The sequence below is a fragment of the Danio rerio genome, chromosome 10 (genome assembly GCF_049306965.1).
Source record: "Danio rerio strain Tuebingen ecotype United States chromosome 10, GRCz12tu, whole genome shotgun sequence".
Classification (NCBI taxonomy): Eukaryota; Metazoa; Chordata; class Actinopteri; order Cypriniformes; family Danionidae; genus Danio; species Danio rerio.
This window is the reverse complement of record NC_133185.1, coordinates 44,420,001-44,447,500: the sequence shown is the minus strand read 5'-3', so window position 1 is coordinate 44,447,500 and position 27,500 is coordinate 44,420,001. Positions and strand designations below refer to the sequence as shown.

Here is a 27,500-nt window from a genome sequence, read left to right as displayed (position 1 = left end):
TATATTTCACAGTACAAGAGCTGTCACTGGGGTGGACCTTTTCAAAAGATACACATTTGCACTAAAAGGGTGCATAAAAATACCTCAAAAGCTTTTATTTGTACCTAAACATTTTAAGAGGAACACTTTTGTACTTTTTAGGTACTAATATATACCCTTGATGTATTAATAGGGACCCTTCAGGTTCAAATGTGTAGCTTTTAAAAAGTGACCACCCCAGTGACAGCTCTCCTGTCTTTATTTCTGAGAGTGTAGTATTGCAGTTCTGTATTTTTGTAATACGTTATTTAAAATGTATTTATGAAGGGAGTTTTGTTGTTTGAGTTTCACAAAACCTTTTTTTTTTTTTTGAGTCTACTGCCATTAAATATATCAATTTCTAATTAATTATTATTTAAACTCACAAATAAAACAGCTTTGGTTGCTTATAAAGGAATTTATCCAGCTGAGATGTGTTTTTATCTAAATTCACAAATAAAAAAACAAGCTCACAAATTATGTACAGTTCATTAGCCGTGATTTGTGACTAGATTTTAATATTTGCATGTCCAGTAAGGAAGGAACGTATTACTATTTATAGGGGCCCCGGTTTAGAAAAGAAGTAATAACATTAAAATCTTAATGATTATAGACAGATTTTACAACATATAATAGAAACACTATTAAATACCTTTAGGATTATTAATATAGGCTTCTTGGCATTGGCCAAGGGATCCCTATTTCCCGGGGCCCTAAGCGGTTGCTTACCTTGCTTATTGGTTAAGTCCGCTCCTGATTGATGCAGAAATAAAGGTACAAGAGCTGTCACTGGGGTGGACCTTTTTAAATTTGCACTAAAAGGGTCCATAATGACACCTCAAAAGCTTTTATTTGTACCTAAACATTTTAAGAGGTAGACTTCTGTACTTTTTAGGTACTAATATGTACCCTTGATGTATTAATAGGGACCTTTTAGGTACAAATGTGTAGCTTTTTAAAAAGGGGCCACCCAGTGACAGCTCTCCTGCCTTTATTTCTGAGAGTGTAGTACAAAAGTATTGCAGTTCTGTATTTTTGTAATACGTTATTTAAAGTGTATTTATGAAGGGAGTTTTGTTGTTTGAGTTTCACAAAACTGTTTTTTTAGTCCTCTGCCATCAAATATATCAATTTCTAATTAATTATTATTTAAAACTCACAAATAAAACAGCTTTGCTTGCTTATAAAGGAGGTTATCCAGCTGAGATGTGTATTAATGTACTTTTAATTCATCCTCAGTCATTTCTCTTTGAAAGAAAACATCTCAGAGAAGTGTCCTGTTGCCATAGTTACAGTTTAGAATCATCATTTAGAACGCGTTCTGAGCTGTACGTAGAGCCGTGCAGCACTCTGAAAACTCTGGCTTAGAGGTTGTAGTTTGTGTCTGACATCGACTAAACAGCTTTCCTAGTGAAAAACTTGAGCTATCCATGGCTTTTCAAACTAGCGAAGCTACTGGTGATTTGCTGATGTCCGAGCTACATACCCCGAAGTTTTTTGGCAATCCACGGTGTAAGACCGAGATTGCCACCACTATGACTGCGGACCAGAAATATCGCAGTGACACACCGTCAACAATGTGTTTCCAACTGGAGGACGACCAATCGAGAATGGAGGAACCAGTGGTGAAGCCGAAGAAAAAGAGCTTCTTTAAACTGCCCTCTTTCCTCAGAGCTCACCCGAAAAATGTGCAGTCCAGTCAAACACCCGACAGCTCCAATGGTGAGCGGTATTTAGGCCTACACTGTAAAGGGGTTTCCCTGATATGAGATTATTTAAACCACATTCTATACAGTTTGAGGATTAATTCACCCAAAATATTACAATTCTGTTATTAATTGCTTAACCTTGTGTAGTTCCAACACCTTGAGACCTTCCTTAATGTTCTGGACACAGATGAATATATCTTAGATTAAATTGGAGAGCTTCATATAAGTTGTTGCAAACAATTTATATGTGTTGAATTTAAGCAAACAAATCAAATTTAGTAATATTCAACCTAATTTGTTTGTTTAAATTCAGCCCAAATAAATTGTTTACAAGCACTTAACTTAAAAATTAATGTTGTAAATCCACAGTACACATTTGAATATTGTTTTTCTTTATATTTCCTCTCAAATGACTGTGAAAAGTGTGTACTACAATCGTTTCTCTTTTAACAGATGAGCTGAAAGAAAAGAGGAAGAAAAAGAGCCGGCTGGCGTCGTTCTTCAGAGCGTGCAGAAAACACATGAAGATCTCTTGCCTCACGTCCAACAAAGAGATGGAGGATGAAGAGGAGGAAGAGCAGAAAGAGCTCCCAAACTCTCCAGACAAAGGCACTGATGGTAAATAAACACATCAGTCTATAATGCTATTAATACATTGTATTCTTCACACAGACATCTTGAAAATGACAGTGTAAAATGTGTATCCACTTCATTTCTCCTCTAACAGATGACTCTCTGTGCTGCTCCACGTTTGAGAACTGTCTGGATGTGAATTCTGTCATCATTCATGAAATACGCTCTGTGGAGGACGAGATGGACGTCAGTAAAGGAGAAATCCCACTGACACACACTGACTTATCCTGCAGAGAACAAGAGGAGGAGAAGGAGGACAGGATTATGGAGGAGGAGGTGAAAGACAAGAAAAAGAGAAGGAGAAGGAAGAAAGTGGAGAAGGTGGAGGAGCCAGTGATGGAGAAGGAGGAGGAAAAGATTAAAGAGGAGGACGGAGGGAAAGAGAGAAAGATAAAAGAGGAGGAAACAAATGAGACAATGATGGAGAAGGAGGTGGACAAGACTGAGGAGGAGGAGGATGGAAGGAAAAAGAGAAAGAGAAGGATGAAAGAGGAGAAAAAGGAGCGAAGGAGCAGGAGGAAAGAGGAGAAGGAGAGGAGCAGGATGAAAGAGGAGAAGGAAAGTGAGGAGGATGAGGAGGACATTGAGATGATGGACTTGAAAGGGGAGATAAAGGAGGAGGAGGAGGTGAAGAAGAGAAACAGAAAGAGGAAAATCAGCAGCAGGATGAGCAGGAGAATGATGAGAAGGAGAAATAAGAGGAGGAGAATGAGAGGATGATGGAGGAGGTGGAGAAAAACAATAAAAGATGCATTCAAATTCTTTTGTCCCCGTCTGTTTTGTTCATCTGTTCAAATATCTGATTAAAATGAACTCTTGTGTCTGGTGTTGTACATAAACTGAAAAAGATAATAATAATCAGCAGCAGGATGACGATGAGGAGGAGAAGTCAAAGGAGAAGGATGAGAAGATGAAACAGGAAAAGAAAACAGTGTAACCTGCCGCTGGGCCCCTAAATTACCAGGGCCCTATGCACTCTGTCACCTTAAGACGCAGCTACACACACACACAAACATACACACACACAGATGTATTGGTGTGGGAAATATTTTCTTGGCAAACTTTGGGCTCATTAGTACCAATTGAGCATCGTGTCAACGCCACAGCGTACCTGAGTACTGTTGCTGACCATGTTCATCCCTTTATGACCACAGTGTACTCATCTTCTGATGGCTACTTCCAGCAGGGTAACGCTCCATGTCATAAAGCACGAATCATCTCAGACTGAATTCTTGATAATGAGTTCACTGTAGTCAAATGGCCTCAACATTCACCATATCTCAATCCAATAGAGCACCTTTGGGATGTGGTGAAACGGGAGATTCACATCATGGATATGCAGCCGACAAATCCGCAGCAACTGCGTGATGCTATCATGTCAATATGGAGCAAAATCTCTAAGGAATATTTCCAGGACCTTGTTGGTGTACCTAATAATGTGGCCGGTGACTGTATATACACATACACACAACATATACATATGTATATGTGTGTGCGTGCATGTGTAAGATATACAATTAGTTATTTTTTCAAACTTATAAACTTTAAATGTATAAAACTAGACATAATCGAGACACGTTTTGCGAAAGTTAGCTTGCCAAACCAGGTTAGTGTGTGTTACAAAATGTTTTAACCCTTTTAGAAATATTAGCTGGTTTCATATTTCAAAATTAAGCATATCAGTGCATTAACACCCTAGTTATATACAAAAAAAAAAAATGTAGTTTTGCTCAGAAATAATAATAATAATAATAAAGAAAAAGCATTCAGTATTTAAAATAATCCTGTTGACACATAGGCAACAATAAGTACACATACAATCAACTTGTATACTACATTTTTACACTTTTATACATCCTATATTATACTGCTGGTTTCATGTGACCTGTTTGAATTGATGACATGTGCTGAAACAAACAAAATCACTTATTCCGGTGCAGGGGCGGACTGGCCATCTGGCAATTCTGGCAAATGCCAGAAGGGCTGGACCATTTTTTAAATGTGGGCCGGTCAGCTATTTTTAATTTTTTTTTTTCATATGTATTGTTTTTTAAATATAGGCAGCTTTTATCTCTTGCGAGATGTAAATATTATGATGATGATGGTGATAATAGTAAGAATAATAGTAAATGTTAAGGATTGGCTCAATCGGCAACAACCGGCTGGTTTCGAGATGGGCCGACCCAATCTGAGGTTACGCAGACGTAATCAAAATCTGTCAAGAATGTCAAACAAACAGTAAGTGCATCACAAGCTAATTGTCAGAGATAGACCATAAAAGGGAAAGGCAGTCAAGTCAGACATTGCCAAATACATAAAAGTTACTAAACTAGTCTGGAAAGGGGGCAGTGCAGTGGCGTAGGTAGTGTAGTAGGTAGTGCTGTCACCTCACAGCAAGAAAGTCGCTGGTTTGAGCCTCATCTGGGTCAGTTGGTGTTTCTGTGTGGAGTTTGCATGTTCGTGTGGGTTTCCTTCACAAGGCCAAACACATGCTATAGGTGAATTGGGTAGGCCAATTGGGAATTGGGTAACCCAGTACTGGGTTGCAGCTTTGAGGGCATCCACTGTAAAACATATGCTAGATAAGTTGGCGATTCCCAGATTAATAAAGGGACTAAGCCGAAAAGAAAATGAATGACATAATTGCATATAATGGGTTGTTTTTGTTCCAGTCACATACATTAAATGTTTAAATATCTCTTAAATAGGTACTGCTTACATAATTTCACCATCTGTACACCAATATAGGTAGTGAATGTGCGTGTCCTTGGGTGGGGCTGTGTCGGTGTGGTAATGTGGGCTGGTGTGGCTACAATGCCAGGGCTGATTTTTAGTCCCAGTCCGCTTCTGTTCCGGTGACAAAATGACAGATGTTTCAAGTGCAAAACAACAATACAGTACATTTAAGCTCATTTCAGCGCCAAAGCTCTTGAAATGTAACTTAAACACTGGACAATCGTACACAAATCGTACGCGAATCAAACAACATCCATGTGAACTGATTCATGTTAATAAATACTAAGAAAGTAAACAGCTCTCCGTGCTCAAAAAGTGTGTAAACATTTCTGTTTTTACAGTAACAAAAGGTTTATCTCTAAAATAATGTCTGATATTGCTGCCGAATAAGCTTGAGAAACAAATATTAATATCATAATGAAACGAATTGAGATGCGTGATAAAAATATACATTAATGCATCACTGGCATGTAAATGTCCTGTCCGAGTGCTCTCACATTGGCAGGGCTCTCTGATTGGATTTAATAAGAGGATTAGTCCATCTTTTTAGGCACATGGCCCATTTTTGTGCGCATGTTACGGACGAAGAAGAAACAAACTGTGGTTATGGCGCAGGAGACCTCTGCTACCCAGAATGCTGTGTCCCAGCTGTAGCGTTTGGCAATGGTACTGAATGGCAGGCCGGCAATGAATGCACCAACTGAAAGAAAACATTATTAAAATCAATTCAAGCTTATTTGTATAGCACATTTCAGAATAATAGTTTTAAAAAAGGAGCACATTATTGCATTACAATCAACATCATTTATCATAACTTTATTAATTACTGATATCTTTAACTAACTAACTAGAAACTAATAACTTTTAACAGTAAAGTTATTATATATAAGCATAGTTAACCTGGGCCCGATTTTTCATAAGTAATCCACTAGGATTTTCGATAAGGGATTGGATCAAATTTTGAAAATGGGTTTTTCAAAAGAAAAAATGGATTACATAATCGGATTAGATCACGTAATCCAATCTTGGTTTGGGTTTTTCAGACCTTTTTTGTAGGATCTGGATCACTTTGATCCAAAAAATCTGGATTAAACGGATTCCATCAGGGCCCGGTTTTTCAAAAGTAATCCACTAGGATTTTGGATAAAGGTGTGGATCAAATCTTGAAAATGGGTTTTTCAAATGAAAAAACGAATTACATAATCGGATTAGATCATGTAATCCAATCTTGGTTTTGATCCGGATCAAACCTTTAGTTTGGGTTTTTCAGACCTTTTTTGTAGGATCTGGATCACTTTGATCCAAAAAACCTGGATTAAACTGATCCCATCAGCAGGGTGGATTTAGCATGGATTTCATGCCCGAAATGTAATGAAAACTTAAAAACAAAACTAAACTAAAAATTTATTAAATAATACTATATTTGGATCATGCAGTATCTTACGAGATATACTATTTATTCATAAGGTTTTAATTTTATTTGTTAATCTGTCAGGCTATAGTGATTCTTGGTTTTAACGTATTCAGCCTTTCAGCATAGGCCTACAGCAAAGTAGAAAGAGTTTGGCCTTATAAAATAATCCCCCAAACAGCTGTCAAAATTGACCAAAAACAATCAATTTTATTTCGTCTCTAATTGATATATATATACTCATCACAATGGAAAATATTTTTCTTATTAGAATATTTATTAGTGATGCATGCAATGATTACAGAATAAACAAAAAATGCAAAGAATGGCAATCACTGATTTTTTAAATCTCTTTCAACAATTGCAAAAAGAGACTGAAAGGGCAGAAGCACAGCTTGGTCTGGCAGAGGAACAACTGACTCTGACCAAATTGCAGCAAACCAAGGCCAAGGACTTGAGATCCCCCTCCTAAAGGCTACGCTCAGACAAGCTGCTCTCTCCACATCAGATGAGGAAGTCTGAGATTATTGTGGAGTTTTTGACATTAAGTCTTTTTTATTTTTTTTTATTTACATCTATATTTAAAACTTATTATAAATATCCTCAATGTACAGTGTTTGTGTTGTAGGTCTCAGATTAGCGGACTGCTTGAAGAGGATGGGGTGCTGTTTTTCTTGTTTTTATTATTTATTATTATTATTAATTTAATATTTATTAAATTTTCTTAGTTTTCATTTAAAACAAAAATAAAGTTATGTTGACCCCACGCTGGCTATTCTACTTGTTGCTCTTTACATATCTATAGTTCTACATTCTGATGTCCTATCCAGTTTGAGCACTGGTAGTCCAGATTTAGTGATCCTGAAAAGTTCCTATCCGGATCAGATTGATCCAATTCGATGTTGCTTTGAAAAACTGGCTCAAAAAGTAAGCTGGATTATGCGATCACGGATCGGAAAAACAGAATTACTAAATCTGGATCAATTTGATTCGGATTAAACCTTTTGAAAAATCGGGCCCAGAAGGGTGGATTCAGGGTGGATTTCATGCCCAAAATGTAATGAAAACTTTTAAAAAAATGTATCAAATAATACTATATTTGGATCTTGCAGTATCTTACAAGATATCCTATTTATTCATAAGGGTTTGATTGTATTTGTTCATCCGCCAGGCGTATTCAACCTTTCAGTATAGGCCTACAGCAAATTAGAAAAAGTTTGGCCTCATAAAATAATCCCCCAAACAGCTGTCAAAACGGACCAAAAACAATCCATTTTATTCTGTCACTAATTGATTTATATATTTATCACAATGGGAAATATTTTTGTTTTTAGAGTATGTATTAGTGATGCATGCAATGATTACAGAATAACCAAAAAAAAATGCAAAGAAGGGCAATCACTGATTTGCAAAAAGAGACTGAAAGGGCAGAAGCACAGCTTGGTCTGGCAGAGAAACAACTGACTCTCAACAAACTGCAGCAAACCAAGGCCAGACTTGCGATCCGCCTCCTAAAGGCTACACTCAGACAAGCTGGTCTCTCCACATCAGATGAGGAAGTCCGAAATTATTGTGGAGGTTTTGACGCTAAGTTTTTTTTAATTCAATACATCTATATTTGAAACTTGTTATAAATATCCTCAATGTACAGTGTTTGTGTTGTAGGTCTCAGATAAGCGGACAGCTGGAAGAGGATGAAGTGGGGTTTTCTTGTTTTTATTTTTATTTTTTATTTTTTTAATGTGTGTGTTTTCATTTCAAATAAAAATAAAGTTATTTTGACCCCACACTGGCTATTCTACTTGTTGCTCTTTACATATCTATAGTTCTACATTGTGATTCCATATCCTGTTTGAGCACTGGTTATCCAGATTTAGTGATCCTGAAAAGCTCCTATCCGGATCAGATTGATCCAATCCAATGTTGCTTTGAAAAACTGGCTCAAAAAGTAAGCTGGATTACCTGATCACAGATCGCAAAAAAAGGATTACTAAATCCGGATCAATTTTATCCGGATTAAACCTTTTGAAAAACCGGGCCCTGCAGTTAAATAGTATATAGGTGATGTCAATGTGTAGATGTTCAATGAACTGTATTAAGTGTATGTGTTGTCCTCAAAGTCCTCGAAGGATGGTATTAATAAATGGTTTTAAGAATCATTTAATCTTCTGCATGGACTATTTAATGACAGAATGCATTGATTTACCATTTGCCATCAGAGCTACAATGGTGTGGGACGTCCCGCAGAAGTTGGATGGGGCGCTTTCACTCGCAATCACTCCGAACAAGGCGATTGGTCCGTATGAGGAAAATCCAAATGCAGCACCAAGAATCAGAATCCAAAGCAGGACAACAGAATGAGGTAGTATTAAACACTATTAGAGTCTAATAACAATAAGACTAATACATTTAAATTAGTGCAGCTCGATTACAGAAAAAAATCAAATGACTATTTTGGTCAACATAGTAATCGCATAGCAATTATTTAAAAGTATTATGTATGTATGGAAGAGAAACAACAGTTGTAGGAGCAACAAATAATAACTTGACTTTGAGATGATCATTTGGAAAAGTGGCAGAAGGTGGATTTTTCTGATGAATTATCTGTTGAACTGCATCACAATCTTCATAAATACTGCAGAAGACCTACTGGAATCAACATAGACCCAAGATTCTCACAGAAATCTGTCAAGTTTGGTGAAGGAAAAATCATGGTTTGGGGTTACATGCAGTATGGGGGCGAGAGATCTGCAGAGTGGATGGCAACATCAACAGCCTGAGGTATCAAGACATTTGTGCTGCCCATTACATTACAAACCACAGGAGAGGGCAAACTCTTCAGCAGGATAGCGCTCATTCTCATACTTCAGCCTCCATATTAAAGTTCCTGAAAGCAAAGAGGGTCAAGGTGCTCCAGGATTAGCCAGCCCGGTCACCAAACATGAACATTATTGAGCATGTCTGGGGTGAGATGAAGGAGGAGGCATTAAAGATGAATCCAAAGAATCTTGATGAGCTCTGAGAGTCCTGCAAGAACACTTTCTTTGCCTTTCCAGATGACTTTGAGTGATTTGAGTGAAGTGATTTGAGTCATTGTAGAGATGTGTAGAGGATCCAATCTAGAGGCCTTTACCTTTCATATAATCCACTTCTGATACAAAATGATCAACTAGAAGTTATTATTTGTTGTTCCTAAAACTGCGATAGGCGACATCATTTTCGTTAGGTAGTGTATACGTATACAGTTGAAGTCAGAATTATTAGCCCCTCTGAATTATTAGACCGCTTGTTTATTTTTTACCAAAATTTCTGTTTAATGGAGGGAATATTTTTCAACACATTTTTAAACATAATAGTTTTGATAACTCATCTCTAATAACTGATTTAGTTTATCTTCGTTATGATGTTATGATGACAGTAAATAATATTTGACTAGACATTTTTCAAGACACTTCTATACAGCTTAAAGTGACATTTAAAGGCTTAAATAGGTTAATTAAGTTAACTAGGCAGGTTGTCACATAACTCTTGAGAGCGATCGCTGGTTCTCACACTATAACCATGGACTACACTTCCGCCTTTCCCAGGACTACATATTCATACATCCACTTCGCCCAGACACCCATGCTCATTCATCTAGCTTGATTACACTCACCACCTGAACCTTGTCAGAGACTGATACACTCCCTACATAAGCCACGCATTTACCCATCTAGGTTGCTGAGTCTTGTTAGCTGTACCAGTAGCATTATGAAGCGTTTTCCCTGTCTTGTTTTCCTGTGTTTAGATCTTAGCCTTGCTCATCCGTGTTCTCCTGTTTAGCCGCCTGCCTTTCGACCTATTGCCTGTTTATATTACTACGATTCTGGATTTGCCTACACATACCCGTTTGTACCTGTATGACCACTGCTTGCCTGACGCTGAATAAACCTGCATATTGGATCTTACTTCCTGTTGTCTCTGTCACTCCACCCCGTCGTTACACAGGTTAGGGTAATTAGGCAAGTTATTGCATAACGATGGTTTGTTCTGTAGACTATCGGAAAAAAATGTTGTCCCTAAAATGGTGTTTAAAAAATGTAAAACGGCTTTTATTCTAGCCGAAATAAAACAAATAAGACTTTCTCCAGAAGAAAAAATATTATCAGACATATTGTGAAAATTCCTTGCTCTGTTCATCATTTGGAAAATATTTTTAAAAAGAAGAAAAAAATTCCAAGGGGGGCTAATAATTCTGGCGTTAACTGTATTTATGTATGGCACAACAATCAGTTAATCTTAATTGTAGTTTTTTTTTCAATTGGTCAAAATTGAGTCCGAGATTGTGTTTTGATTAATTACACAGCCCTAGTTTTAACGTTATTCCAGTGGAGCTCAATACCTCTTTCTTCGAGACACCAGTGAGGACGGAAACTGGATGTAGAGCCAGAACCCACAGCGGTGCTTCCTGAGGAAACACACAAAGCCATTTAATAAACACAACATTACACAAAATGATGCTCAAACAGATTCTGAGTAGGCATGTAACAATTTATCATTCATTCATTCATTCATTCATTTTCAGTGAGTCTCAGCGCTCAGTGCACGCCATCTTCAGGACTGGAGGTAAAGTAAAAGAAAGAATACATCAAATATTTTTATTGATTGTATTTGCTGAACATTTCCAATCAAATGCATAACAATTCTTTCAATATTACACATTTTAGCATAACATGTGTAAGCAAAAATAACAGAAAGAAAAAAAGAAGGGGAGAAAGAAAAACAAAACAAATATAGGAGCGGGTGTACATAACATTTACCATAGAGAAGAGGAGTTCAGCTGTTTTAGCATATTCACAGTTCTGGTCGCTTTACGACTTGAAATTCCGTTAAGAGTCTCAAAATAAATGTTTAAATCAGCCTTGAAATGGAAGATGTTAGGCTTCCTCTCCGACCATTTACACTTGTGAATATGAAACTTGCCTAATAAAATCAACAGATTTAACATAAACGGGAGATTCTTATCTATATCTTTTTTATAAAAAATATGACATCTCTTTTCTTAATAATAATTCTATGACCACTCAGTATATTAAATATACATTCAACATCGAACCAGAAAAAATTAACATACATACAATAAAAAAATGCATAACATAATCTCAACATCCATTACACGAAAACACACGATACAGAAATTTTAACTTTATACCTATAGAAACTGGTTGGATATATTTTATGTATTTTAAAGTATATTTCACGGTACAAGAGCTGTCACTGGGGTGGTACCTTTTCAAAAGATACACATTTGCACTAAAAGGGTGCATAAAAATACCTCAAAAGCTTTTATTTGTACCTAAACATTTTAAGAGGAACACTTTTGTACTTTTTAGGTACTAGTATACCCTTGATGTATTAATAGGGACCCTTCAGGTTCAAATGTGTAGCTTTTAAAAAGTGACCACCCCAGTGACAGCTCTCCTGCCTTTATTTCTGAGTGTAGTATTGCGGTTCTGTATTTTTGTAATACGTTATTTAAAATGTATTTATGAAGGGAGTTTTGTTGTTTGAGTTTCACAAAACCTTTTTTTTTTTTTTTTGAGTCTACTGCCATTAAATATATCGATTTCTAATGAATTATTATTTAAACTCACAAATAAAACAGCTTTGGTTGCTTATAAAGAAATTTATCCAGCTGAGATGTGTTTTTATCTAAATTCACAAATAAAAAACAAGCTCACAAATTATGTACAGTTCATTAGCCGTGATTTGTGACTAGATTTTAATATTTGCATGTCCAGTAAGGAAGGAACGTTTCACTATTCATAGGCGCCCCGGTTTAGAAAAGAAGTAATAACGTTAAAATCTTAATGATTATAGACAGATTTTACAACATATAATAGAAACACTATTAAATACCTTTAGGATTATTAATATAGGCTTCTTGGCATTGGCCAAGGGATCCCTATTTCCCGGGGCCCTAAGCGGTTGCTTACCTTGCTTATTGGTTAAGTCCGCTCCTGATTGATGCAGAAATAAAGGTACAAGAGCTGTCACTGGGATGGACCTTTTTAAATTTGCACTAAAAGGGTCCATAATGACACCTCAAAAGCTTTTATTTGTACCTAAACATTTTAAGAGGTAGACTTTTGTACTTTTTAGGTACTAATATGTACCCTTGATGTATTAATAGGGACCTTTTAGGTACAAATATGTAGCTTTTTAAAAAGGGGCCACCCAGTGACAGCTCTCCTGCCTTTATTTCTGAGAGTGTGGTACAAAAGTATTGCAGTTCTGTATTTTTGTAATATGTTATTTAAAGTGTATTTATGAAGGGAGTTTTGTTGTTTGAGTTTCACAAAACTTTTTTTTCAGTCCTCTGCCATCAAATATATCAATTTCTAATTAATTATTATTTAAAACTCACAAATAAAACAGCTTTGCTTGCTTATAAAGGAGGTTATCCAGGTGAGATGTGTATTAATGTACTTTTACTTCATCTTCAGTCATTTCTCTTTGAAAGAAACCATCTCAGAGAAGTGTCCTGTTGCCATAGTTACAGTTTAGAATCATCATTTAGAACGCGTTCTGAGCTGTACGTAGAGCCGTGCAGCACTCTGAAAACTCTGGCTTAGAGGTTGTAGTTTGTGTCTGACATCGACTAAACAGCTTTCCTAGTGAAAAACTTGAGCTATTCATGGCTTTTCAAACTAGCGAAGCTATTGGTGATTTGCTGATGTCCGAGCTACATACCCCGAAGTTTTTTGGCAATCCACGGTGTAAGACCGAGATTGCCATCGCTATGACTGCGGACCAGAAATATCCCAGTGACACACCGTCAACAATGTGTTTCCAACTGGAGGACGACCAATCAAGAATGGAGGAACCAGCGGTGAAGCCGAAGAAAAAGAGCTTCTTTAAACTGCCCTCTTTCCTCAGAGCTCACCCGAAAAATGTGCAGTCCAGTCGAACACCCGACAGCTCCAATGGTGAGCGGTATTTAGGCCTACACTGTAAAGGGGTTTCCCTGATATGAGATTATTTAAACGACATTCTATACAGTTTGAGGATTAATTCACCCAAAATATTACAATTCTGTTATTAATTGCTTAACCTTGTGTAGTTCCAACACCATGAGACCTTCCTTAATGTTCTGGACACAGATGAATATATCGTAGATTAAATTCGAGAGCTTCATATAAGTTGTTGCAAACAATTTATATGTGTTGAATTTAAGCAAACAAATCAAATTTAGTAATATTCAACCTAATTTGTTTGTTTAAATTCAGCCCAAATAAATTGTTTACAAGCACTTAACTTAAAAATTAATGTTGTAAATCCACAGTACATCTTTGAATATTGTTTTTCTTTGTATTTCCTCTCAAATGACTTTGAAAAGTGTGTACTACAATCGTTTCTCTTTTAACAGATGAGCTGAAAGAAAAGAGGAAGAAAAAGAGCCGGCTGGCGTCGTTCTTCAGAGCGTGCAGAAAACACATGAAGATCTCTTGCCTCACGTCCAACAAAGAGATGGAGGATGAAGAGGAGGAAGAGCAGAAAGAGCTCCCAAACTCTCCAGACAAAGGCACTGATGGTAAATAAACACATCAGTCTATAATGCTATTAATACATTGTATTCTTCACACAGACATCTTGAAAATGACAGTGTAAAATGTGTATCCACTTCATTTCTCCTCTAACAGATGACTCTCTGTGCTGCTCCACGTTTGAGAACTGTCTGGATGTGAATTCTGTCATCATTCATGAAATACGCTCTGTGGAGGACGAGATGGACGTCAGTAAAGGAGAAATCCCACTGACACACACTGACTTATCCTGCAGAGAACAAGAGGAGGAGAAGGAGGACAGGATTATGGAGGAGGAGGTGAAAGACAAGAAAAAGAGAAGGAGAAGGAAGAAAGTGGAGAAGGTGGAGGAGCCAGTGATGGAGAAGGAGGAGGAAAAGATTAAAGAGGAGGACGGAGGGAAAGAGAGAAAGATAAAAGAGGAGGAAACAAATGAGACAATGATGGAGAAGGAGGTGGACAAGACTGAGGAGGAGGAGGATGGAAGGAAAAAGAGAAAGAGAAGGATGAAAGAGGAGAAAAAGGAGCGAAGGAGCAGGAGGAAAGAGGAGAAGGAGAGGAGCAGGATGAAAGAGGAGAAGGAAAGTGAGGAGGATGAGGAGGACATTGAGATGATGGACTTGAAAGAGGAGATAAAGGAGGAGGAGGAGGTGAAGAAGAGAAACAGAAAGAGGAAAATCAGCAGCAGGATGAGCAGGAGAATGATGAGAAGGAGAAATAAGAGGAGGAGAATGAGAGGATGATGGAGGAGGTGGAGAGAAACAATAAAAGATGCATTCAAATTCTTTTGTCCCCGTCTGTTTTGTTCATCTGTTCAAATATCTGATTAAAACGAACTCTTGTGTCTGGTGTTGTAAATAAACTGAAAAACATAATAATAATCAGCAGCAGGATGACGATGAGGAGGAGAAGTCAAAGGAGAAGGATGAGAAGATGAAACAGGAAAAGAAAACAGTGTAACCTGCTGCTGGGCCCCTAAATTACCAGGGCCCTATGAACTCTGTCACCTTAAGACGCAGCTACACACACACACAAACATACACACACAGGTGTATTGGTGTGGGAAATATTTTCTTGGCACACTTTGGGTCCATTAGTACCAATTGGGCATTGTGTCAACACCACAGCGTACCTGAGTATTGTTGCTGACCATGTTCATCCCTTTATGACCACAGTGTACTCATCTTCTGATGGCTACTTCCAGCAGGGTAACGCTCCATGTCATAAAGCACGAATCATCTCAGACTGAATTCTTGATAATGAGTTCACTGTAGTCAAATGGCCTCAACAGTCACCATATCTCAATCCAATAGAGCACCTTTGGGATGTGGTGAAACGGGAGATTCACATCATGGATATGCAGCCGACAAATCCGCAGCAACTGCGTGATGCTATCATGTCAATATGGAGCAAAATCTCTAAGGAATATTTCCAGGACCTTGTTGGTGTACCTAATAAAGTGGCCGGTGACTGTATATACACATACACACAACATAAACATATGTATATGTGTGTGCGTGCATGTGTAAGATATACAATTATTAGTTATTTTTTCAAATTGATAAACTTTAAATGTATAAAACTAGACATAATCGAGACACGTTTTGCGAAAGTTAGCTTGCCAAACCAGGTTAGTGTGTGTTACAAAATGTTTTAACCCTTTTAAAAAATATTAGCTGGTTTCATGTTTCAAAATTAAGCATATCAGTGCACCCTAGTTAGATAAAAATACTAAAAAACATAATGTAGTTTTGCTAAAAAGAAATAATAATAATAAAGGAAAAGCATTCAGTATTTAAAATAATCCTGTTGACACATAGGCAACATTAAGTACACATACAATCAACTTGTATACTACATTTTTACACTTTTATACATCCTATATTATACTGCTGGTTTCATGTGACCTGTTTGAATTGATGACATGTGCTGAAACAAACAAAATCACTTATTCCGGTGCAGGGGCGGACTGGCCATCTGGCAATTCTGGCAAATGCCAGAAGGGCTGGACCATTTTTTAAATGTGGGCCGGTCAGCTATTTTTAAATTTTTTTTTCATATGTATTGTTTTTTAAATATAGGCAGCTTTTATCTCTTGCGAGATGTAAATATTATGATGATGATGGTGATAATAGTAAGAATAATAGTAAATGTTAAGGATTGGCTCAATCGGCAACAACCGGCTGGTTTCAAGATGGGCCGACCCAATCTGAGGTTACGCAGACGTAATCAAAATCTGTCAAAAATGTCAAACAAACAGTAAGTGCATCACAAGCTAATTGTCTGAGATAGACCATAAAAAGGGAAAGGCAGTCAAGTCAGACATTGCCAAATACATAAAAGTTACTAAACTAGTCTCGAAAGGGGGCAGTGCAGTGGCGTAGGTAGTGTAGTAGGTAGTGCTGTCACCTTAAAGCAAGAAAGTCTCTGGTTTAAGCCTCATCTGAGTCAGTTGGTGTTTCTGTGTGGAGTTTGCATGTTCGTGTGGGTTTCCTTCACAAGGCCAAACACATGCTATAGGTGAATTGGGTAGGCCAATTGGGAATTGGGTAACCCAGTACAGGGTTGCAGCTTTGAGGGCATCCACTGTAAAACATATGCTAGATAAGTTGGCGATTCCCAGATTAATAAAGGGACTAAGCCGAAAAGAAAATGAATGACATAATTGCATATAATGGGTTGTTTTTGTTCCAGTCACATACATTAAATGTTTAAATATCTCTTAAATAGGTACTGCTTACATAATTTTACCATCTGTACACCAATATAGGTAGTGAATGTGCGTGTCCTTGGGTGGGGCTGTGTCGGTGTGGTAATGTGGGCTGGTGTGGCTACAATGCCAGGGCTGATTTTTAGTCCCAGTCCGCTTCTGATGCAGTTATTGGTGACACATTTTAGGTTGTCGATGTAAAAAAAAAAAAAAAAATCAAGTAAACATTATATAGGTATCAAACTTTAATATTATTTCATTATATTTATTTGACAGTTTTTTTTTTACAAGTCTAAACACTGATAATAATCACTAAAATTTTGAGTGGTTGAGTAGTTTTGAGGAATTTAACTGTTTATTGTACAGTTTGTTTCTATAATGCAACTTTTTAAAATAAAACACACACACATATACATATATATCCCCCACTGGTATTCAATTTTATAGTTTTAATGGATGTGAACATTTTAATTCTGAAAGTCCTGAGTTTAATCGTTTGTTTGTATTTTGTGTAAAATAAAATTTATGAAAGGAAAATATTTATTATATACAAATAGGCTGTGCGGTGGAGCAGTGGGTAGCACAATCGCCTTACAGCAAGAAGGGTCAGTTGGCATTTTTGTGTGGAGTTTGCATGTTCTCCCCATGTTGTCGTAGGTTTAATTGGGTAAGCTTAATTGGTTGTAGTGTATGAGTGTGAATAAGTGTGTATGGGTGTTTCCCAGTGATGGGTTGCAGCTGGAAGGGCATTCGCTGCGTAAAAACATATGCTGGATAAGTTTACAGTTCATACCCCTGATGAATAAAGGAACTAAGCCGAAAGGAAAATGAATAAATCAATATATAAAATATACCCTTTTACCCTAACTCTTTCTGCATCAACCAAAATTACAGCCAAAAAAAAAAAAAAAAAAAAAGTCATTTCTTTCACCAAACCCAACTTTAGAGAGGTTTTTTATCCCCTATCCGCTACTATTTTAAGCTAAATGTAGGCCAGGGGTGTCCAAACTCGGTCCTGGAGGGCCGGTGTCCTGCATAGTTTAGCTCCAACTTCCTTCAACACGCCTGCCTGGAAGTCTAGTATAACTAGAAAGAGCTTGATTAGCTGGTTCAGGTGTGTTTATTTAAGGTTAGAGCTAAAATATGCAGGACACCGGCTCTCCAGGACCGAGTTTGGACACCACTGATATAAGCAATATACAATAATATTATTATCAATGCATGTATTAAATCATTTCCATTGCAGTTAATTAAAAAAGCTGAATAAATGAGTCTGATTAAAAATGACGGACAATGGTGAAACGTAACCCCAGTCACTCCTTTATTCACCCATTTAAAGACAAAATCAAACGATTATCTGGCCAGCTGATTGCAGAAATGACTCATGAACATACTTTAACATTTTCCTCACAGAATCAGGTGATATTTTCACACCTTCTGCCCCGATACAGACGAAACATCACATTTGAGAATCAATTTTTTAAAAAAAGCCAACCAAGAAAGAAACAAAAAAAGGTATGAAAAGAAAATCTCTTTCAGCAATTACAACAGAAGTAAAAAACAAAGTTTTCTTCGTGTTCTCCTCAGATCCCGGGACGGGGCTGCAGACGTTCAGTGCTGTGTGTTCAGGAGAAGGGAAGCGGGAGTTTGTCTTTCTGGGTTTTTACGTTCTCGAGAGGCCGCGATTGTCAAGATCTTTGACCTGTGGAGAGATCAAGCAGATGATCAGAGAGACCTGCAGGATAACAACAGTTAAAGTACACACAAAATCAAAAGTAACCATGTTGATTTTGTGAGCTCACATTGCTAGTTTTATGGTGAACAGTTCATCTGCGCATGTCATTAAGGGTGCTTTCACACCTACACTTTTGTTTCGGAACCTGTCTCGTTTGCCCAGTTAGCGCGGTTCGTTTGGCATATGTGAACAGGGCAATCGCGCTCTGTTCCACGCCAAAGTAATCGCTCCGAGATCGCCTGAGTGAGGTGGTCTCGGCTCGATTGAAATGAACCCTGGAGCGGTTCGATTGTAGTGAGAAAGCGATCCGATCCGAGCGCGGTTATATCACAGTGTTTTATGGATATGTAATAGGCTTACGGCTATATGAAGAGAGAATTATGAGTAGGGCGGGAAGTTTAGCGAGTCTCCGGATGCCCGCAAACGAGTGATGATCTCCCGGTTATCTCGCGTCTCCCTCCCGGTCCTCAAATAGGCATCGTCGCGCACCCTTCTCACCCCTCCCCACCGCGTCTCTCCTCAGACACGTCGCGCGCATGCACCCTGTCAATCACCACCAAACCACCACCTCTCCTGATAGCTTAGCGGGACGCTGCAAAATAAACCCTGACACTGACACTCTGACCAATGTGAGGAGAGTTTACTCGCACGTGACTTGTTTTAGCTCTTTTGGTACGATTAGAAACTTTGCAGTGTGAAAGCGAACCGCTCCAAGAGCAAAGAGCAACAAAGTAACAAATGTAATCTCTGTTTCAGAACAACTGAATCGATTCACAGGTGTGAAAGCACCCTAAGAAAATAGCAGTAGTTTTCCTGTGTAATCTTTAACTAAAATCTGAAAACGCTCTTCCTGTTGGATTTCAATTAAATTCTCAGATTTCGTTTGTTTGAGGTATTGGGCGTGGCTAACACACTTAACCACGCCCCTCCAGCTGTCAGTTTTGACAACAAGCAGAAACAGTGAGGAGGAGGAGTCTGTTATGTTGTAATAGCTTTCCCCAGACACTTTTCCCCAACTTTCTGAATGAAAAGCCTGCTTTACTACATCCAATCAGCTTGCAGTAGAAAAAACAAGCCACGCCCACTGTTTTCTCATTTAATAATAATTTATCTAGGAACTGCGTTACAATATAAAAAAAGTGGTCGCAGCTTCCAGTTCATGCGACTTCAAAGCAGCAGAGAAGAGCTCAAATTAACCTTGTATATCCTGACCAGCCAGTGCTCTGTAGTATAAGCTTCTTCCAGCACGTCCAGCTCAAAGTCCTTATTGCCAATCTCAGCATTACGAACTCTGTCGTAACCAGGAGGACGCTCTGAGGCGGAAACAGAAAAATACATTTAATCAGTTTCATTTTAGTCTTCAACAAACAAGATTTTTTTTGAGTTTCAAATCAGCACTAAAGTCAATATAAAACAGCATTTTGTTTTCATTTTTGTCACGTATTAGCAAATATTATAATAAATACTCAAATTTTAAACAATATTAGTAAAACTAAAATAAAAGTTTACTAAAATAAAACTAAACTATTCAAGTATATTATTTGCCTACTGAAAAAAGATGAAATAGAAAAATCTATTTAAAACTATGGTATTTCTTTGATTAGATTTCCGACACGGAGTACTTTTAAACATCTTTTGTACAACATCTTAAAGGACACTTGTAATTGTTTTTTATGATCTGATGTTTTTATAAACGGTGATTTTGTAACTTTGTGTTATTGTTTTAGTGATTTTTATGCGAAACTTTTTGTGCTGTCTGCCATCTTGACCAGGTCTCACTGGAAGATAAGACAGTACTGTCTCAATGTGATCTCCTGGCTAAATAAAGGAAATAATAATAATAATAATAATAATGATGATGATGATAATGATGATGATAAGATAATATAAAAATGTCTTAGTAAGTTAATTTACATGCTAAAATAAACAGAAAAATAAGTATTATATATTATAATCTAATGTGAAATATTATAATATTAATAATACTAAAACAGCACTGTTAATAAAAATAAAAACATCATTTTAGTCATCAACAAGAACAGTTTTCACCTCAAATTAGCCCCAAAGCAATATAAAAGTTGAAATTCTTGAAAATAATAATAAAAAACTATTAAAATATAGTAAATAAAAACTAAAATAAAACTATTTAACTATTGTTATATCAACTTTTATTTTTTGGCTATTGAAAGAAATACACAAAAATATGACGTTCGTTCAAACTGCTTATTTAAAATGAGCTGAAACCACACACCGATTTTCTTTTAGACATAAATGTTGCCTTGGCAGCAAACTGAAATTGAATTAGCAAGTTCTTTTATATGATATAAACAGAAAAAAAGTTATAAGCAGAAGCATTATTATATATATTTATAGCATAGTATACTGAAATATTTAATGAAAAACTTCATTTTGTGTCAACAAGATTTTTTTTTCCCAAAAAAGGATTACAGCAATGTAAAATAGCCTTTTGCTCATTAGTGAAATTAATAATAAAACTCAAATTTGAAATATTATTAGTTAATGAGAACTAAAATGACATTGAAAATGACAACATTTATTTTATATATATATATATATATATATATATATATATATATATATATATATATATATATATATATATATATATATAATAAATGATATTATCAATGACACTGAAATTAATATAAAACAGCATTATGCTTTTATTTGTCACTCAATTCTAAAAATAATAATAATAAAGTACTCAATTAAATTTTTAATATTATTAGTAAATTAGAACTAAAATGACATTAAAAATGATTTTTTTACCTATTGAAAAAAAAATGAAACAGAAAAACAATCAAGAAAAACAAAAAGTCTTATTTTTTATTACATATTATATATATATATATATATATATATATATATATATATAAATATTTCACTCTCAAAGAGTCAGTAGTCTTTAATTAGCATTTTATATATATATATATATATATATATATATATATATATATATATATATATATATATATATATATATATATATATATATATATATATATATATATATATATATATAAATAAATGATGTTGTCTTGGCAGCTTACTGAAATTAAATTAGAAAGTTATATGCTAAAATAAACAGAAAAAGGTATAAACAGAAACCGGCGCTGAAGTTAATATAAAACAGCATTATGCTTTCATTTATGTCACTCAATTCTAAAAATAATAAAAATAAAAGACTCAAATTTGAAATATTATTAGTAAATTAGAACTAAAATAAAACTAAACTATTCCTTTTATTAAAATATGAAATCTATTTAAAACTATTATAAAAGTTTCTCTATTAGATTTAGCAAATAATATTAATTGTAATATTAATTGCAAATATATTTTAACTAAAATAATACTAAAACAGTGCTGTTAATAATAAAATGGTCAAATCTTTAATTAAAAAAACTGAATGAGGAAAAACATAAAAATGAGAAGATTTTAAATAAATAAAACAACATTTACCCAAACTAATATGAAATAACTTTAAACAATATCTGAAATATTTAAAAAGATTTTATAATGTTAATAATATTATAAGTAATGAAAAAAGCACAAAAACAATAAAGATTCTGATCTAACTGCAAAAATGGAGCAAATATATGAAGGGAATCAGCTTAAAAGTACAGATCAGTGGATGAACTCACTGGCTTCGGTGTAGACCTGGCCGAAGCGATAGTAGCACATCTTGTACATGAGGCAGTTGAGCAGGACAGGAGAGCCCTCGCGGTCCACACGAAACTCTCCAGTGGGCGTGTAATAATCGTGCTCCTTTATGTGCCTCCCTGTGTCTGTGCTGCCACCGATACGCACCATCCACAGGAACTTATTAATATCTTCACAAAAACACAAGCAAACATGAACATATGCATGGTATTTAGGATTCAATATTTGTAAAAAATATATATATATAAATAAAAAATAAAAAAACATCCCGTACCATCAGATGAATATCCGGTCAATCCGCCAAAGATCACCAGGACGTAGCTCACATCCAGCTCTCGCATAATCTCATAGGCTTTCTCCTCTGTGGAGGCCATTGCCTGTGAAAAAGAAAAAATAATTACACTTTACAATAAGGTCTCATTTAGGGATTCTGAAAATAATCGATTAACCGTTAACCGAAAGGGTGCGTTTGTAACTCATTAATGCTATCAGTTAAACGATTAAAAATATTATTTTATATATTTTTAGTTTGGCTGCTTAAGGGCCGATTGAATGCACCTTTGCGTTAAGAGGGGCATCTTTTGCAGCTTATAATGCATGTATGCACATTAATGCAATATCATATTTAAACAACAAAACTGTTTACAAAAAGTCAACATATGCGCGCATTGTTGTTGTCTTTTTATCACGCAGCGCGCGCACTTGAACCGCGAGGGAGAGGAAACCATTGGCTTATATCAAGACAATCTTTAAAATAATGATTTCAATTAAAATTGTAAAAAGGTTTTGTGATTTATAATAATAACAGCGGGGCATTAAATAAAGGCATATTTTCCGTGGAGCGAGCAATTTGAGGAAGTCTGCGGTTTTTATTTGACGGAAGAAAAAAAAACATATGATTGGAAAAAAAGCAGGCTATGCCGGTTATTAAAAGAATCAGTCAGTATTTTCATTTTGTAATAAAAATTTATTATTTAAGTGAAAATAATTTAGGGCAGTCCTATTTATTTTATTTAGTTTATTCTGTTCTTCTGTGCTAAACGCTGCAGGTGCGTAAAACTGCTCTGTTGTATTGTTCTATTATTAATATGCTAGCAATTAAAAATAAATCAGTATTTTAAAATGCAATATTTAATGTGTCAGACACAAAATAAACACGTCAATTTGTTTAATATAAATAGTAATCTGACCAGTTAACCGTTAATAACCGATTAATGAGCGTTGGTTGTCGGTTAGCAAAATTAACGAAATGAGCATCCCTAGTCTCATTAGTTAATGCATATGCTAACATGACCCAAGTTTGAACAAAACTTGTAGACCATTTATTTATAAATCATAGTTCAACACTTACTAATGCATTATCAGGGTATATGCAGAAATCCTAAAGGTAATCTCAATACCTTAAGACTTTTTATAAACCTTCTCAGAATATTTTAAGACCTCATCGCCACCAAGTTCTAATCAGTATCAAACCTTTAACTTAATAAACAGTTGTTAATAAACGTTTGTAGTTAAATAAATCAACGGAGCACAACCATGCAACAGAACTCAGATGAGCTCGGAAGAAACAAAGCTTCAAAGAATAAGTTACATGGTTGTTTTTCACTGTTTAAACTCCTCTTTCTTCAACCAGGAGTACACAAACTTGCATTTCATTTTGTGTCTGTTTAGCTTTATGGTTTACTACATGTGGAGAGTGTCACATCACCCTGCACCGTTTGTCACAAATTACGTGACATTACCCGGACGAGGGAACTTGGCCGGATGAGCCCCGGGCCAAACCAATTGCGTGGATTGAGCACGCCGTTGTTAATATTAGGAGGAAAATAAATATATTTACAACTTTTTGGGGTCAAACACCTTGAAAGGTTTTTAAAGGGTCACGAAACACCAAAACACATGTTTTGAGCTGTTGACAGTCGTATATGTGTCCCACACTGCTAAAAACACTATTAGGACACCTATATTTCACTAAAAAGTGTAAATTGGTTGTTTTTGCGTTATTTCAAGCAAATTCGTACTTCCTGTTTGAAACGAATTTTTGAAGCTGCGTCACGGTCATGACATAATAGCGTTGTATTCCAGCGTGCAGACTGGGCGTCTGTGCCAGAGTGTGTCTTATTACGTCTTACAGTGTGATGCATTAATGCATGAGTAAGGCTTGGTTCAAACCAATCAGCGCGCTCTATTGTGCAACTTCATTAATATTCATTACTGTCACAGCGTTTACGCCACAGAGACGCCACGTTGTGTTGGCAAAACAAGTGTGAAGTGTTGCTTTTATAGTTTGCTGCCATTAAGTTTCGTTTTCATTTTCTCTCTGTGAGAGCTCAGCTGGATCATGTGTGGATTAACAGTGTACGCGACGCTCGACAACAATAACTTACGTGTCTAAGGAGGATTATTGTTTACCTGAGAGCTCTTCTCATCTGCAAACGCTGAAATCCGGATTCGCTTGTAACGTTAGTCTTCTCTTCATAAAGACGCGGCTCTAGTTGCTGGTGATTGTCCTGTCTCTACAGATTTGGTAAGTGAGCGACCAGTGCTCTTTGTTTATTCAGTTTGTTCGTATCGAATTAAGTTAACTATTGCACTGAGTGCAAACATAGCACCGCATTTAGTGACCGGAATAACACACGCGGCTTTCTGACGCTACCTGCCGTGTGCATCTAAGTTTCCGGGAAATGCTGAGTTTTTTTTTCTCTCATTCGCCGTGCGGTATCAAACATTGCATGAAAAATACACGCTTACAGCAGTTCCTCGAATCAAATATCTCGTTTGTCGCGAGGGGCATGAATGTATTCCCTGAATGAAAGAGCCAAACTGCAGTTAAAGTCCACCATTTAATAATTTGGCAAATAATTCGACTATAGATGTCCATGTAAGTTAAACACCATAACTTTCTCATGTGTGTGTATTTTGACTGAAACTCGCGCGTGCCCAAATAGACACTCCCACACCATCCCACTTTAGTTCCTCCGACACTCCCCCCTAAACAGAGCTGGACACGCCCACTTTTCTGACTTTTTCCAAAGTAGAGGTGTGAAAACACCTGCTGAAACGAGGGGGTTTCATGGCCCTTTAAGACCTCGTAAAAACGCTTTTAAGACTTAATACATCATAAGGGCCTTAATTTTCTTATAATTGATTTATCAAATTTTAATACTTTTAAAGACCCCACGAACACCCTGATTAACAATGCAGATCTAGATAGTCAATTCTGATTTTGTGACCATATCCGATTTTTTTGATGACCTGCTAACATCATCTTTAAAAACAACAGCAAAAGGCGCAATCACACAAAAAAGTAAAAAACAAATTTTTTTCACAGCATACGTTTTGGTGCGATTATCACCTGCTATTAAAAAAAACAGGACAATGTTTTGAATGAAAAGCTGTAATGTAGCCATGGCGAGATAAATTTTGGCGTGGCGCCCTGCCATGGAAGAATGAATGTAGCGGAAACCATGAATCCTATATCAAGGTGTCTGTACAGGGTTGCCTCACTCACCTGACCCACTCTGGAGATGTGAGTGTTATTCCAAGTGTTATTGTCAACCAGAATCGTTCGATTGGCCATCGCTGTTATCTGATACCCATAATCCCACCACGACATCACTTTAGCATCCTAGACACAAACAAATGTCAAGTAAACAGCACAATACTGGAATTTGGGACACAAGTTGTACAACACAGCACGTAGTAACTTCTAAACAAATCCAAAACAAAGCAGGAAGTTCTCACTGACCTCTGGTGTGTTGTGTCTGAGCCAGTAATAAGCCTCTCTGAAGTCATCAAAGATGATGCGGCTGCCGTCGCCACCGCGAGCAGAAAGCACGATGGAGGGGGACGAATACGCCTCGCTGGTCACCCAGGTGGAGTGGAAAGTGTATGTGATGAGGAAGAACGCCATCACTAGAATCATCCCACTTGCCACCTATGGACCAATCAGAGATTAACATCAGTGGTGTTTCCAAATACATGTTTGTTTGTTTGTTTTTTTAATCGGATTTATTGCATCAAAAACATATAAATACAAACAACAATCATTAAATAACCCTTTAAAACAACAGGTATCCATTTTTTTTCCAAGATGACAAGACATTTAAGTAAACTACACATTTTCTAAATACATAGAAAACCCAACGTGACTTTACCTCAAAAGAAGACGTGTTAACATTAAGTCACAATTCACACTATTAACTATTGGCAGACTAACTGCCTCTAATGAAGATATTAAATGTTTAATAGTGGATGCAAAGTATGATCTTACTCTACATCCTTAATCAAATCCAAAACCCAAACTCAACAGCAAGCTTACGAACTATTTACTAACTATTATCATAATGGTTTGCTAATAGCGTTGTCCAATCATGCCTTTGGTAACCCTTAGACCAAGGCCCCATTTACACTAATACATTAATAATTTTATTTTGTTACGCTTAAGACTTCCGCCCACACTACCACAGATTTTTCAAGCCCCGAAAACGCAGCATTTTGAAAATGCTGAAGAGCCCATTTTGGTTTTAAAATGCTGCTGCTCCATCAGACAACTGAAAAGGGTGGCGTGGCTGCAGACATTCGCCTATCTGATTGGGGCTTTTCTCTCAATATTAAAGTGCACAAAGTTCAGTCTTGCTCCCTTTCCTAGTAAGTTCAGACTTCTCAAGTTTAATATGGAAAACAATAAGGAAAACATCCTTCACATCACTCTGGCTACATTGTTTCAATATCTTAACAATAAAATGAAAATAAGGAATTTTCATTTTGATATTAACTAAACAGACATAAAAATTAATGCATCGTGTAGCTACATATTTATATGACCATCATCTTCACTGTATGCATAATTTTAACAAAACAGAGCCTAACATAACTGCCTCCTTTCATTTTCAGTAAAAAATATGAAAAACTTTGGCTGAATATCAGTTTAGTAATCAACAAAAAGTATAACGTTTAATAAGATTATAAATATAGTAAATGAAAGCAAGCAATCAGTCAGTCAATATGCAGAATTAGTGCAAGTGGTTACATAAATTATTATACATTCACTTATCCTTGCGCCAAAACAACTTACCCGAGAACAAGTAATAGATTCAAAAGACTGAAGAGTCGTTAAACAGAGACACGATGAATTAAATATCATGTTTAACAACTATAGTGAGATGAAATCCAGTGGTAAATCCTTGATGAACTGTCTGACCTGCGCTGCTCTCACCTGGGGTTCTGTGCTCAAAGCACCCGCTGCCTGTCTGGAGCTCAGACATGTGCATAGACTGCAGCGCATGCCAGAGTGTGTGTG

The 27,500-nt window shown here is 36.4% G+C and overlaps 3 protein-coding genes and 1 long non-coding RNA gene across 4 annotated transcripts in view; 2 read left to right on the top strand and 2 right to left on the bottom strand.

Annotated features, from left to right (window-relative positions):
* Positions 1 to 3,119, top strand: part of LOC110440058 (uncharacterized) — a 3,276-nt gene extending 157 nt beyond the window's left edge. The window contains exons 1-3 of the mRNA XM_021479217.3: positions 1 to 1,740; positions 2,181 to 2,345; positions 2,455 to 3,119. The exon at positions 1 to 1,740 is cut by the window's left edge and continues 157 nt beyond it. Coding sequence (XP_021334892.2) covers positions 1,449 to 1,740; positions 2,181 to 2,345; positions 2,455 to 3,080 — 1,083 coding nt within the window. The 5' untranslated portion in view covers positions 1 to 1,448 and the 3' untranslated portion in view covers positions 3,081 to 3,119. The remainder of the gene's footprint in view (positions 1,741 to 2,180; positions 2,346 to 2,454) is intronic.
* Positions 3,120 to 4,125: 1,006 nt separating this feature from the next.
* Positions 4,126 to 10,954, bottom strand: LOC141376448 (uncharacterized). The gene is made up of 2 exons (XR_012386531.1): positions 8,714 to 10,954; positions 4,126 to 5,796 (listed from the first exon to the last, which is right to left on the bottom strand). It is a non-coding gene; the product is annotated as an uncharacterized lncRNA (long non-coding RNA).
* Positions 10,955 to 11,838: 884 nt separating this feature from the next.
* LOC141376447 (uncharacterized) lies at positions 11,839 to 14,854 on the top strand. Its single transcript, XM_073915123.1, has 3 exons — positions 11,839 to 13,475; positions 13,916 to 14,080; positions 14,190 to 14,854. Exons 1-3 carry the CDS (start codon positions 13,184 to 13,186, stop codon positions 14,813 to 14,815), a joined length of 1,083 nt encoding a protein of 360 aa, XP_073771224.1. The 5' UTR covers positions 11,839 to 13,183; the 3' UTR covers positions 14,816 to 14,854.
* A 3,225-nt stretch (positions 14,855 to 18,079) lies between these two features.
* stt3a (STT3 oligosaccharyltransferase complex catalytic subunit A) overlaps positions 18,080 to 27,500 on the bottom strand; it is a 23,263-nt gene continuing 13,842 nt past the window's right edge. The window contains 6 exon segments of the mRNA NM_201458.2: positions 18,080 to 18,484; positions 19,715 to 19,830; positions 22,180 to 22,368; positions 22,473 to 22,575; positions 25,710 to 25,826; positions 25,947 to 26,135. Coding sequence (NP_958866.1) covers positions 18,446 to 18,484; positions 19,715 to 19,830; positions 22,180 to 22,368; positions 22,473 to 22,575; positions 25,710 to 25,826; positions 25,947 to 26,135 — 753 coding nt within the window. The 3' untranslated portion in view covers positions 18,080 to 18,445.